The sequence below is a fragment of the Perna viridis genome, chromosome 8 (assembly GCF_037379345.1).
Source record: "Perna viridis isolate PV_CMFRI_1.1 ecotype Kerala chromosome 8, ASM3737934v1, whole genome shotgun sequence".
In the NCBI taxonomy this organism is placed as follows: Eukaryota; Metazoa; Mollusca; class Bivalvia; order Mytilida; family Mytilidae; genus Perna; species Perna viridis.
Window position 1 is genome coordinate 28,485,890 of NC_142452.1, and position 13,995 is coordinate 28,499,884.

The 13,995-nt window shown below is 31.0% G+C and overlaps 1 protein-coding gene across 7 annotated transcripts in view; it reads left to right on the forward strand.

Moving 5' to 3' along the window:
- LOC148610091 (tumor protein p53-inducible protein 11-like) overlaps positions 1-13,995 on the forward strand; it is a 213,150-nt gene that overhangs the window by 143,357 nt on the left and 55,798 nt on the right. For 2 of the 7 annotated variants that reach the window (XM_088542159.1, XM_088542157.1), the window contains exon 1: positions 12,866-12,922. The exons of the other annotated variants lie outside the window; for them this stretch is intronic. In XM_088542159.1, coding sequence (XP_088398285.1) covers positions 12,891-12,922 — 32 coding nt within the window. In that variant the 5' untranslated portion in view covers positions 12,866-12,890. Of the gene's footprint in view, positions 1-12,865; positions 12,923-13,995 lie in introns of those variants that run through there. 7 annotated transcript variants of the gene reach the window in all.

The following is a 13,995-nucleotide window of genomic DNA, read 5'->3' on the forward strand; positions in this document are numbered from 1 at the left end:
AAGGATGTTAATTAATGCAAAGCTTTATTCCTCCACTGCATAATATAGTCTCCTGGTTACATTTTCAGTTATGAGCAACTTCAAAATAGGAAACAGGTAACAAGTTTACAGATATCCTCGCCGACCACTGTACTCTAAGGAATGCTTGAAAAAAACTATTTTGGACAAGTATTGCATTTATTTGGAAAATGTTGTTGCAGGATAAAAACAATACATGAACATTGCCAAAAATATTCATTTGTACTCACTTCGAAGCAGTCAAAGTAGCTGGGGGAAACCTCATGATCTGACATTTCCTAAAGCTCATCAAATAAATTTAATATTTTCCAGCAATATACATGTAATGTATATATGGTTGGCATAGAATTTGGTGATTTTTAGGCACACAGGTAATTTTAGTGTTTTTCATTTTGGCAGATAATGAATTGAACATATAGTACTTAAGAACTAAATAAGTATTTATAGGAATTCATGTTGGTGTTTTCAGACAGACTGTTAAGCTTAATGTATAAACTATCGGCTTTCGTACTTGTTAATCTTCTCAGATCAAGGGGAGACTCATGCAAAATCAATAAAAAAAATTTAGAATCTCCCCCATAAAAATGTAAAATTTGTGGAAAGTTTTTAGTTAAAATTACTTTATGTTCTCAGTGAAATATACTAGATAATTCAATTTTTCCATCAAAAACTTCCTTTTGCACACAAATCTTCCACGTGAGTGTCAATAGGAGAGAATCTCCCACATGAGTGTCAATAGGAGAGGATCTCGCACATCAGTGTCAATAGGAGAGGATCTCCCACATCATTGTAAATTGGAAAGGATCTCCCACATGAATGTCAATACGAGAGGATCTCCCAAATGAGTGTCAATAGGAGAGAATCTCCCACATGAGTGTCAATAGGAGAGGATCTCCCACGTTAACTGTTCTAAAGGTGAACATACCAACTTTATGGTTTTGTGTTTTTTGTTGTGTAGCTTTCTATTTTTACTAGAGTTTTAACTGTATTAGTTGTCATGGAATATGTAGAAAGCTGTATGTTTCTAGTATTAAGTAGTTATTTTTACACTTGAGATAGTTAAATTTGTATACTGCAACAGTCTGTACCAAGCATTTTAAAATAGAAAATTTTACCACCAAGTGTGTAGAAATTAAGATGTTGCTCATTCTCGGCAGCCTCCAAAATTATGCTCTTTGTGTGCGAGGTCATCAGCTTGTAAGAATTAGAAACTATTGTCTGTGGAGAACAAAAAGTTTTTAGTTATTAAATCAATTTTCTCATACCAGCCAGGTGTAAAAAAGTTCCATATCTATTACCTTTTTCTCCCGCTATTGGGCAGAACTACTTAAGTAGCAGTCTCTATGAAAACCAGACAGGAGGTGATTAATGCATGTTAAAAACCAACCAAATTTTCTATTATTTGTAATTCAGACCTATTTTTTTAAACCAGTCTGAGTTTTTCATTTGGTGGTTGCACTTTCCTGATAATAAGTACCGGTATATAGATTTTTTTATGAATTCGGCACTTTGCAAGAGTTATCTTTTTGAGTTGGTTTGATTTGGTTGATTTTAGTGGGAGATAAACCTTTTTTTTTTTTAATACAGATCTGAACACAGAAAGGATTATTGTTATGTAAAATTATAGGGTATGATAGGGTATGTAGTCCAAAAAAGCATTGTTTTTCTGACACCATGAATTACTGCTACCATTTGCAGTATGTGTGTTTTATATGGACCGGTACGTCATGTATACAAGTGTTTTACTTTTGTCAGTTTTGTTATATCTTACTTTCTGGTTGACAGAACTTTATTAATTTTAAAATTTGCTGACACTAAATTATTTGTCTCATATTTCTCAGCTTCAGATTGGTAGAATTGTTTCATATTTTCGTCCAGCTTCAGGTATTGAACTGTTATCAACTTGTTTCCAGTATTACTGGATTTAAACTTCCTGTTTACGAACATGATAAGATTTCAAATAAGTGTATGTTTCCTTAGTATGACATCATGTGCATCCTCTCTGTCAGTTTTGAACTCAAATTTGCTGCTCTTTTGTGTGATTTCTGTGGTGACTGTAATACTTAATTGGAAGTTAAATTCAGCACTCAAGAATTTCATGCAAAATGTGCTACATGGTTAAAAGCCTACTCCTTTTTATTTTTATTTTTTTTTTGTTTTGTTTGAAGTGAACAGAAATTAACATGTGACTTTTTACACAACTCTTGATCTTTGCAGATATAAATTATTATGAATGTATCATAGAATTCAAAATTAAGGGAGATAACTCTAAATGACACTAAAATGCAATAGAAACTGTTGAGTTATTTGGTGTAGATTATTTCCTAAGACCAGATTGGAAAATTATACATTTCATAATATAGACATATAAAGCAAACTAATAACAAAACTAAAAACTCACTATTTATAAACAAAATAAAAAAAAATGTGGCCTTTTTTGGATGTATCACATATTACAGAATTTTAATGATTCTTACAAAGTCCTGGTCACTAATTGGCAACAATTACAACAGTGCATATTAATTTATATAAACAAAATAGCCAATAGTAATTTAATACTGTTAGAACTACATGTATACTCTTATGTATTCTTAGCCTAAATGTCAAATGTCTATTTACAGGCATGCAAAAACTAATTACTCAAAGAAAAACAGTTCAGGTTTATATCTATCTCAGCAAACATGCCAACAGCTGAGCCTTTAATCAAATATGTACTAAAATCTTCAGGGCATTAAACTGTTTCAGTTCTGTTTCTTACTGTGTAAAATTTTACCAGCATTTCAGACAGGAATTAGACACGAAGGCATCAACTTCAGATACTAATTATCCTATGTATGATTCTAAACACTAGCTGTTATGGTCATTAAATCTATGTTTGTGGTTTTAAAAAAAAAATCAAATGTATGTAGGTGCAATTTCATGGATTTTACATTTTTTTACCCTTTTCTTTTATGCGAGTCTTATACTGTACTGATACATTATACTCCTTAACAATTTTTAATACTAGGAATTTTAAGTGTATGTTTTTGTAAGAATAAGGCAAAATGCAAAAAATATACATGTCAAAAACCCACTGATCTGACAATATAATTTCAGTCAAGGATGCTGTCTCTATTTGAAAGAGTAATCAAGGGAACCAAGGTTATAGCGGTAGTCAAAAGAATGCAATCCAAGGACAAAGACTAGACATAGAAAACAGACAAACACAACAAAAAATATAGAGTAACTAAAATCATACATACAAAGTAACAAAAGCAAATGAGCAACTCAAACTCCACTAAAAACAGGGAGCATGGACCAGGTGCACTGGTAGGGTAAGCGTCCTCTAAAAAGACCATTATTTGATCTCTGTGTCACTGGATTTCCTCAGAAATTTCTCAAATGAATGTTAGTAAAATTTGACAGAATTATCTGCCCTTGAAAAGTTTATTTTCAGTGCATTTCAATGAAACTATTACTTATTTTAACAAAAATCTTGTCTTTTTTCCTTGGTTTTAATGGTACAAATAACTTTCAAAATGGTGTTTTTTTATATCATGTTTTACGCACTGCCTGATTCTTACAGAGACTGACACTTAAGATGTTTGTTTGTTTGTTGGGGTTTAACGTCCGAGCAGTTGACACTTAAGAACTATTACAAAAAAAAACAAAAACTGACACTTAAGAACTATTGTTTTTTGGTTTTGTGGGTTTTCTTATTAGTCAATTTCCAACCAAATGTGAAAATTGATAGAAAAATTATTTATGTCTCTTTGATAGATACAGTAAACTTTGCCTATAGGAAGGATTTAAATACATTGTAATATACAGTATAACATTTTTTTACCCTTTATGTGCACCTGGCCCATGCTTTCAGTTTTTACTGGAGTCTGGGTTGCTCATTTACTGTTTTTCTTTGTACATGTTTTGAGTTCTTTGTTGCGTGTGTCTATTTGTCTTTTCTGGTTCTTATCCTTGGATGATTATGTTCTTTTTTATTACCCTTGGAAATCTTTGTTCCCTTGATTTCCCTCTAACAGAATATTATAGAATGGAAATTGAAAGGAATTCCTGTTATACTATCAGACAGGCCTTTAAAGAAAAGCTGACAGCTTGTGGAAATGAATGATACATTTTTATTCATCAAAATTTTACTTATTTCCTTTTATGGTAGGTCTTGCATGGAGTTCTTTTATTGTATATCTTCATGATAGCATTCTATCAATTAGACTGTTACTGTACTTAAGTAAATGCAGAGTAATTTTACTTCCTGTTGAAATGAAATACAGTGACAGGATTATTTTTTGTCACTGCTATTTTATGTTAAATGAAATAAATTCTTCATGGTTTTGAGTAGCTTTCTTTGTAAGAATCATACAAAATTTGAAAAATGTGATACTTTACAAAAAGGCTACATATTTTTTTTTTCTAATTAAGTTGTTTTATGGGTCTATACAATGAAATGTGTAATTATTCATTCAAATCTGTCTGCTCTTAGGAGATAATCAACATTGAAAATCCAGTACATTCTGTTGTATTCGAGTGCCATTTACAGAGCTATCTCCCTTAATTTTGAAATTTACAGTGCATTCTATATAATTTTTATCTCCTAAGAGCACGGGTTATATGAAAAACCACATATTAATTTCTGTTTACTATGACATTTCAAACAAAATATCAAAAATAAAAATATGTAGGCTTTTTACCCATGGATCACATTTTGCATGATCCTTAGCTGGAGTGCTACTTAAAAACTAGAAATCTGTCATATGGTGTAAAAAGATGATTTTCATGGATGTTGTTTCTTTTGCTTATTTATCCACCATAAAAATAGCAAAATTTTGTATACCATGAAAAATATATTTATAGTTTGAATCGATGGATCTTGAAATTGAATGATTAAGTACAAGTATTATCTAGCTACAACTGACCTTTAAAACTATTGGTTTTGTTTTTTTACGATATCGATATAGCAAGTCTGAAAGTTTAAAATTGTTTTAATTTACATATTTACTTAATTACAAGTGATAGCTTTCTCCCTTCCTCAATTAGCAATCCTATCTCAAGGTTTTTGCACTTGGTAAAAAAACTTCCCCATTAAAAAGAAATATTCCTTAATGAATTGATGTAAAATTTGATGGATAGGTCTCATCCTTTACAAATTACCTCAGTCTATGTAATATGGATGCATTAAGTTTGTCTTCACTGAACATTGATATGTCTTCTTCAGATTGTCTGGGATTTGTATCAAGGTACTGCACTGGTAGAGAATTACAACTTTAGAATAGTATGTCAAAAAGTAGTCTACACTATGGCTGCACTTAAAATGGTATTGTTCTCTTGTCTTTGTGTACCTACGTGTACTTAGACTATATTTGTGAAAAAATGGTTGAATTTGTGCCCCAAAAAAAATGAACAAACAACAACAAAAAAATCTTGTACAATGGGTATAAAAAGAATTTAATGAAAGTGGAAAATGGAAATGTATTGATAAGATTACAATCTTACTGAACTGTGAAAAATGACAGCCCAATGTAGTTCTAGAGTCATCATGGAAAATGGAAATGTATTGATAAGATTACAATCTTACTGAACTGTGAAAAATGACAGCCCAGTGTAGTCCTAGAGTCTTTCATAATGGTGAAAAATCAAACACATCCTGGATCTATCTTCAACTTGACCTTGAAAAATTTGCATTATAATTGAACTTAATAGATATTTTTGTGAAAACCAATATGTTTTGCAAATTATGAAAATAAGTGCATTTTATTTGTTTTTCTTTGCTTATCGTCTGATTATAGCTGAAATATTGCTGCTCGGACGTTAAGGTCTCAGTATCGTATTAATTTTCCCATAGACTTCTATAGTGAAGTGCATATTTTTAGGATTTTTTAAAAAATATGTAAATTGATTCAATAAAACTTTCACTTATGTAGCATTTCTAAGGACATGTGAAAAAATAATTTCCCGCAAAGAAAATAGGGTGAGTCCACGAAGATCGGACAGAAAAGTAGTCTCGAACTATAAATAGCCATTTTCCCTACTTTCACTTTCGTTTTGCACTCACCAAACCAACCTTTTCAGTGGAACATTTTTATGATATTATGTTAGATTTTCTTTTAAAAAAGTTCTTCATCTTACAGTGTGATGTTTGCTCTATTTTATAAGTCATTGTTCATATCTTTTGACAAAATATTAGTTTGTAGAGAGGCAAAAAGAAAATGCACTATATTTTTATAGCATCCATGTTTTGACGTACACCCACTCAGAGATATGCAATACGATACTGGTACCTATTAGTAATAAACATTTCAATATAATCCTAAAAGTTGTTGTTTTTCTGCTAGAGCATTCATTTTCATACTGAAAATTCAGAATATCATTGCCCTGCTACAAACATGAGTTTTCTATTACAATTCTTATATAGGTACCCTCTTCCAGGCATAAGACTAATATCTCAATGTTAGCCAGAAAATATTACTTTTGATAAAAAGCTGCTGCATTAATCAAACTAAGCAACTTTGTGGTTTATTCTGACATGGTAGATACATGAGCTGTACTATGAGTTCCAAATCATTATTTAATCCCCACTTGTGAGTTCCATATATGGAAATATTGATATCCGAACCTCCTTTTTTGTCTTTAACTCAAGGGAGCCTCTTGTTTAAAGTAAAGTATAATGACCGGTACAACCAACTGTTTTAAACTATAGATATGGTCATTTCAATTATAATGAATCCAGAAAAAATTATACCAATATCATAGTTTTAAAAAAATATAGCTTTTCATATGCAGAAAATACAGATTTTAAGCCATTTTTGTACCCCAGGCAGATACAAATGGACCTAAATATGACAGGAAAAGGACATTTTCTTTAAAACAGATAGCTATGATGCAAGAAATATAGTTTACTAGTATGAATATTATAATAACAATTGTCTGCTTTAGATACTTTTTGAAAAAATTCAGTTTTTATATGAAAAAATACAATTATTTTTCTTGCCGCATTAGAATCTGTCCATTTGAACCACTAAAAAAAGTCCACTAAAAAATTGGCTGATGACTTTTGTGACATTTCTGTGTTTAAATCAACCACACAGTTATATGGCAACTCATTTTAGCTATTTATTTGAAAGAAAAACAAAAAATTAAAAAAATATTCATTTTTTCATATATAAGAGGCAATGTATGGAAAATGACTATTTTCAAGTCTTAACCACATACTTAAAATGTGTTGTAACTTGAAAACTATCCTTTATGCAGGAGTATTACTTGCTTTAGGTTACCTGAATATAGATATGCTCATCATAAATAGTCAAGATAATAATTTTATTGAACTGATATCCTACAAATTCATGAAAACAAAATGCATTTCCAAATTTGGTAAAGATTAACCATAAATGCAAAAAACCAGAGCTACCATAAAAAATCAGGTTCAAAAGTTGGCTAATTCACCTTAAAAGTGTTACCTGCATTGGGGTACTACTTTTTCAGCTGGTAAAGACCACTTGCTGAATATCCAACTTTACTTGAAAAACTGGCTTACTAGGTCTCAGTATCGTATTAATTTTCCCATAGACTTCTATAGTGAAGTGCATATTTTTAGGATTTTTTAAAAAATATGTAAATTGATTCAATAAAACTTTCACTTATGTAGCATTTCTAAGGACATGTGAAAAAATAATTTCCCGCAAAGAAAATAGGGTGAGTCCACGAAGATCGGACAGAAAAGTAGTCTCGAACTATAAATAGCCATTTTCCCTACTTTCACTTTCGTTTTGCACTCACCAAACCAACCTTTTCAGTGGAACATTTTTATGATATTATGTTAGATTTTCTTTTAAAAAAGTTCTTCATCTTACAGTGTGATGTTTGCTCTATTTTATAAGTCATTGTTCATATCTTTTGACAAAATATTAGTTTGTAGAGAGGCAAAAAGAAAATGCACTATATTTTTATAGCATCCATGTTTTGACGTACACCCACTCAGAGATATGCAATACGATACTGGTACCTTAAACCCCAACAAACAAACAAACAAACATTGATTATTTTTTATTCCCTGCTTTGAACATGGGAGGTATGTATTGGTCCTTCTGTCTGTTCGTCACCTATTTTTCATAGCGTGATATACTGTTCTAACATCTAATTAAGTAGTGTCTTCAAATAATTCATAAGTTTGATATGATAAAAATAGATGAAGAAAATTGTGCATACAATTGAATAAATATATATAGATTTTGTTTTTAGTTCTAGACAATTTCAAAAAGTAATCAAGGGAACCAAGGTTATAGCGGTAATCAAAAGAATATAATTCTGGGACAAAAACCAGACATGGAAAACAGACATACACAACAAAGAACATAAAGTAACTAAAATCATACATACAAAGTAACAAAAGTAAATGAGCAACTAGGACTCCACTAAAAACTGGGAGCATGGACCAGGTGCACCGTTAGGGTAAGCGTCCTCTACTTTTCTAGAAACACCCGCCGAGTTGCTCATAAAAAGTCAAGTCCGGGGTAGACAAACGAGGAAAGGAAAACTATGACCAGTTGAACAAATCAGTTTTCAAAACAGTTATATAATCATATAGTTTTACTTGGTAATTTTTTTCTTAATTAAAAAAATATTTTTAAAAAAATTGTCAGTGTTCAGTTTCCATTTTGAAAAAAAAATTGACTCACAAAATAATGAGCCTCAAATGATGGAAGAAAGAACAGATATGGTGAAATGCAACTAATACACAAGCATATTACTTAAATTCAAAACAGAAAATACCTTCAGGGGTCACTATCAAATCTTCAACAAGTGTAAACACACCTTCAAGCAAGGCAAGTTATTTACCTGTGACATATTTTTTAATTACAACTTTTATTACATGTAAATAGCTTTTTACTCTCTTGGCATCAGCATGCTAACTTCTCTTCATTCTCCATTTGAAATTCCCCCTTGACAGTTAAACTCATTTTTCTTCATTGCCAATATCTAGTATTAAAACAAATGCTAAAGAGTGGTCTCAATTAAACTATTGCATAACAAAGATGCTTGAGAAAAAAATTTGGTTTTTGAAGAAAAATATTTGTTAGTTTTTCAGTTTGAGAACTGATCTTTCCAAGGCTACAATTGTTTGACCTTGACTGCAGAAATAAATTCAACTAAGTATTTACTTCAGATTGAAATACAAGTACATTTAGAATTGATAAATTGTAATGTAACTGTGTAACCCTTTTGGAATGAAGATTTTATTATTATTATTATTATTATTATTATTACATTTAGAATTGAAATGTCAATAAAAATTCCTTATTTTTAAGGCCTTGTCAAATTTCAATCGAACATCATATGAGTTCGTGATTTGACTGTATTTGACTAGTGGTGATGATAGAGACATCCTATATATGCAGTGGTTCTGAACCATGAATGTTGTAAATGGCAAATGAAATTCAGTGGAAGTGTTTGTTCGAACTTTTAACACAGGCACAGAGTAGGAAGTCTTTCATATTCCCACTGGTTATGAAATCATCAACAAAATTGTAATTTGAGCACAAATAGCTCTGCTCTTCAAAGGGAAGGCTAAAAATTATCAGATTTACAAAACACCAAAAAAATTCATACCTATTTTTCTTCACAAATTAAATTAGCCAGTTTTATCAAATTTGTTTATTCCTCATTATTTATTGACCACATTAGTGGGGGTGAGCTGTAATGAATTGTGGTAAAGTTGATGGATGAGTCTCATCTTATATGAATTAAGACTGTCTGTGTAAAAAATGTTGAATTAAGTCAATCTTCATGATTCTAATAGGTCTTCTTAGCTTGTCTGGATTGTCTGTCAAATGCTTCCTTTGAAAACAAATTAAGCCCTAACAAATTGATTTTGGAGACCCTTGGAAATATTCTATGTCAATGTATTACTGATTAGAGTTTAATGGAAAGATATATGTTTGTGATATAGGCACAGAGATCTTTTTGATTGTACATTTTCTTCAAGGACTGTCTGAATTATCTCCCCTTGTATTATATCCAATATTGAAAATTTTTCATTCAAAAGAAATTGACTTACCTCCCTTAGTTTTCCTATACCAATAGTTTAAAAAAAAACAGGAAAGTTTGTCATGTATTGGGTTAATAATGGCTCAGTAAATGGTAAATGGTAATTAGCTAGATCAGGATTAAGATTAATGTTAACAGTTGTATGTACAGACTTTCTCACGACCATCTGTTGATTGATCCCAGCATCACAGGATGAAGATCTATAGTTTTATTTTGATAACATTTTATGACACTATCCCCTGTTAAACGTTACACTGATTTAATTAATTGCTTTTGACAAGTAAATATTTTGGTTTGATTGAACTTAAGAAAAGTTAGCCATTGGTCAGAGTTAGAATTTTTGATGTTTTACTTATAATTTGTGGGAGGAGTTTTTGGTGTGTTATATTCTCCACACGTTTTGTATCTTTAGATAGCTTACCATCATGCTCCACTCTTGTAACATCGAGTGTTACTTATGTTATTTGTAAAATATTGTACCACCTTTATAACATCATAATAAATGATATATTTAGAACAACGGATTAAGTACTTGAAATAGTGGAATGCCCAGCTCCTATTTATTATTTGGTGGACTTTTCCGAACTTATACTTTTATAGTTGAACAACATGTCCCCAGTTGTGTACAAGTTATTCAATATGAAACATTCTTGGAAAATGCTTTTACAGAAGTTTGTCATACACGAACAATTTCCTGAGGTAAAAAAATATTAGTGTAATGTTCTTCGTGTAATAAGTTCTAGGCATGCAATATTTAAACAGAACAAAATGCAGGATCAGATGCCAGCAGGGGTTCCTCAGAAAAAAGGGGGTGCTAGGACATTACTTACTATTTTTTGTCAATTTTACTCATGAAACTTGAAAACTTTCAAATAAACAAATAGTGGTACCAACCCACTGTACCTCCCTCTGGATCCACTACAGAAATGCATCACAAGTTTTTTATATATGTTTTTGAAAGCACTTGAAAAAAAAAAACATGTTTAGGACTTGCAAATTAATTCATAACAAACGAACACATAAATATCATATTGAATTTATTTTATGTATGAAGAGTGTGGTGTTTGTATGATTTACATATTTTCACATTATTCAAAATCATTTCAGGGATAAATAATTGATTTGCACAGTAAAACCTAGTTACTGCTCTACTTAGTGTTCGAAGATTATAATTCCAGTTTTAACATGTCTTTACAGTTATATGTTACAGATAGAATCGGTGATCTATTTCACAAAATATCTCAAGTTTGAAATTTAGTCAACAGTAATGATGTCACAAATGATTTTTTATCATAATGTCATTAGTAAAGACAATCTTAACAACTACATTTTTTTTTGGTGAAATTAACTACTGATATACAGCTGGGGTTCAAATAGGGTCTGTAAGTCTCGTTCTAGTTTCATTTTCCTTACTGGAATTTATGATGTAGTATGTATTGAAATCCGAAGACTGGTCTGCATTTTATTGTTAACTTTCGTGATTTCGAAACACTGTATTACTATGCAAAATCTGCTATTTTACGCTTTTCTTAGCACTATTATGATGTGGAAATAGATATTTGACATTTTTATTGGTATTTTAAACGAAAATATGTTTGGCCTTTATATACTGAATCCAACACTCTGAAAACGATAAATCTCTATGCATTTGAATGGTAGACTAGGACCAATTTTTGTGAAACCATGGAGTCACATGAGGAGACTTACAAACCCTATTGCAAAATGTAGAAATGGTCTGAGGTCCTGATTCTTCAGTCGTTATAATCATGTCTCCACTCCATCCCCACTGTGGGAAGACTTATTTACATTGTCTGTCTGTAACACTTTTGTAAGCAAAACTTCTGGAAATGTACTGCACCAAATTTCACAAAACTTGGTAGATAGTGAAGACATGATATGTAGTTGTAGAAATGTATATGATCCATTTAATTTTATGGGAATTATACCTCTTTGAACTTTGGAAATGGGGAGACATACATTTTTAAGGCGAAAAATTACTTTGATAAATTTTTAACAACCATCTATCTGCAGATCACAAGCAAAATGCTAAACTTACAGAACCATGAGTGAAACCTGATTGATGAGGAACATCTAGGGACTATAACATATTGTCAAGTAATACAGGTTGCTGGAAAGAATAGTTTACTAGAGCAAAAAAGTCAAAACATCTCAAAGCACTATGTGCTTCAAACTCATTCAAATATTACAGAATTTAGGAATATTCAAGTGTCAGAGATAAGGTGTTTCACTCTATAAACTTGTAGTATATTATTTAGTATCTGTAAGGCCAAAATAAAATTAAATTTGTTTCCCGTTACCATACCTGCCCATATAAATTATCCCTACCTAAATAATCTTATTGCCATTCTCTGACAGGATTTTTTAACTTCAAAGCAACATTTTTCACTTCTAAAATCATAGTTTTAATAGAATCATATGAACTTTGGGGGGAAAAATATTTTTCCTACTTACCTACCTACCCAAAGCTAGGAGCCAGGGTAGGGTATGGGGAAACAAGCATTTTTAAAGTGTGGCCTAACTTGTAGTGCAGAAAGCAATAGAAATGATTAACATCTCATTTCAATTATTCCAGGTAACTTGGTACCAATAAATACTAAGTATGATGATAAATTGTCGAAAACTTGCCAAAAGTGACAAAAATTTAATCACAACAATCACTGTATCTTAAAAATAATCTGATTACCAGGATTTATGTGATTAATATAAATTAGTGAGCAAATAATGATTTGATAAAAAGGAATTTTCTTGTCAGGAAATTAGTCAAGTGTTGATTTCCTATTTGTCATGCAGTAGTGTTACACTGTTATTTTACTAAGATGGATGATAGTATCAAAACTCCTCCAAACGAGTAAGTCTTTCATGTATTCCTATACTTTATTATTCTTCAGAGCAGAGCTAATCTGTACAAAGGAGTGGATGAGGTATTGTTATTTCTATTACCCTCCCCATCCCTCTCTCTACAGTGTTTACCGTGGATGGGGTATTGTTTTTTTTTCTATTACCCTCTCCAACCCTCATCTTTACCATGTTTAACCTTTTTTCCTTTGAAAATAGAACACATATATAAGTACATGTGTATATATAAAAACCTATATTAATGGTAATATTGGTTCCTGTGAAAAATTTGACAGTGGAAGTTTGAATTTGAATTCCCAGTTTGCAACAAAAATGCTTTCATTCATTTGCTGATATATTACCCCACCCACTCTAACACATACACACACTCTTCACCCCTCTGTCATTAAAAAAAATCTGACTAGAACTACACAGGCAAATGTGTCAAACTTGAGAATTATATGGTGTGCATCATATAATTATCATATGAACCAAGCACTGAAAGATAATCAAGTTTCATTTTACATGTGATTATTGCATGTTTATCATAAGTTTTCTAGTCAAAATTAACATATAAGATTATGACTAGTGTATGTTAAATATCATATGATATTCATATGATTATCATGTGAATCAAGTACCACATGACTATCATGTGAATCAAGCACCATATGGTTATCATGTGAATGGAGCACCACATGACTATCATGTGAATCAAGCACTATATGATTATCATGTGACTGAAGCACCATATGATTATCATATGTGGCATATTTTGGTTTATATTTTTTTATACAAAAAAAAAATATACTGATCATTCACTAGCTAGTGTCTTCACCAGTGTGTGTATAAATTTAAAACCATTTAGGAAGAATTTTCATGTTGACAATACTTATTTAAAGGAAAAAATCATTTATCATACCAAGATGCTGTTTGTCATCATTAATTTTATATATCTTTGACTTTTTACCAGTAAGCATACATCAGCAGCTTTTACCAGACTGCCTATCTAAAAATTTAGGGTTCCCAATTTTATGTTGGTTCCCAATGGAATTAAAAGTGTTTCTTAGTCAAAATTTGTAATTT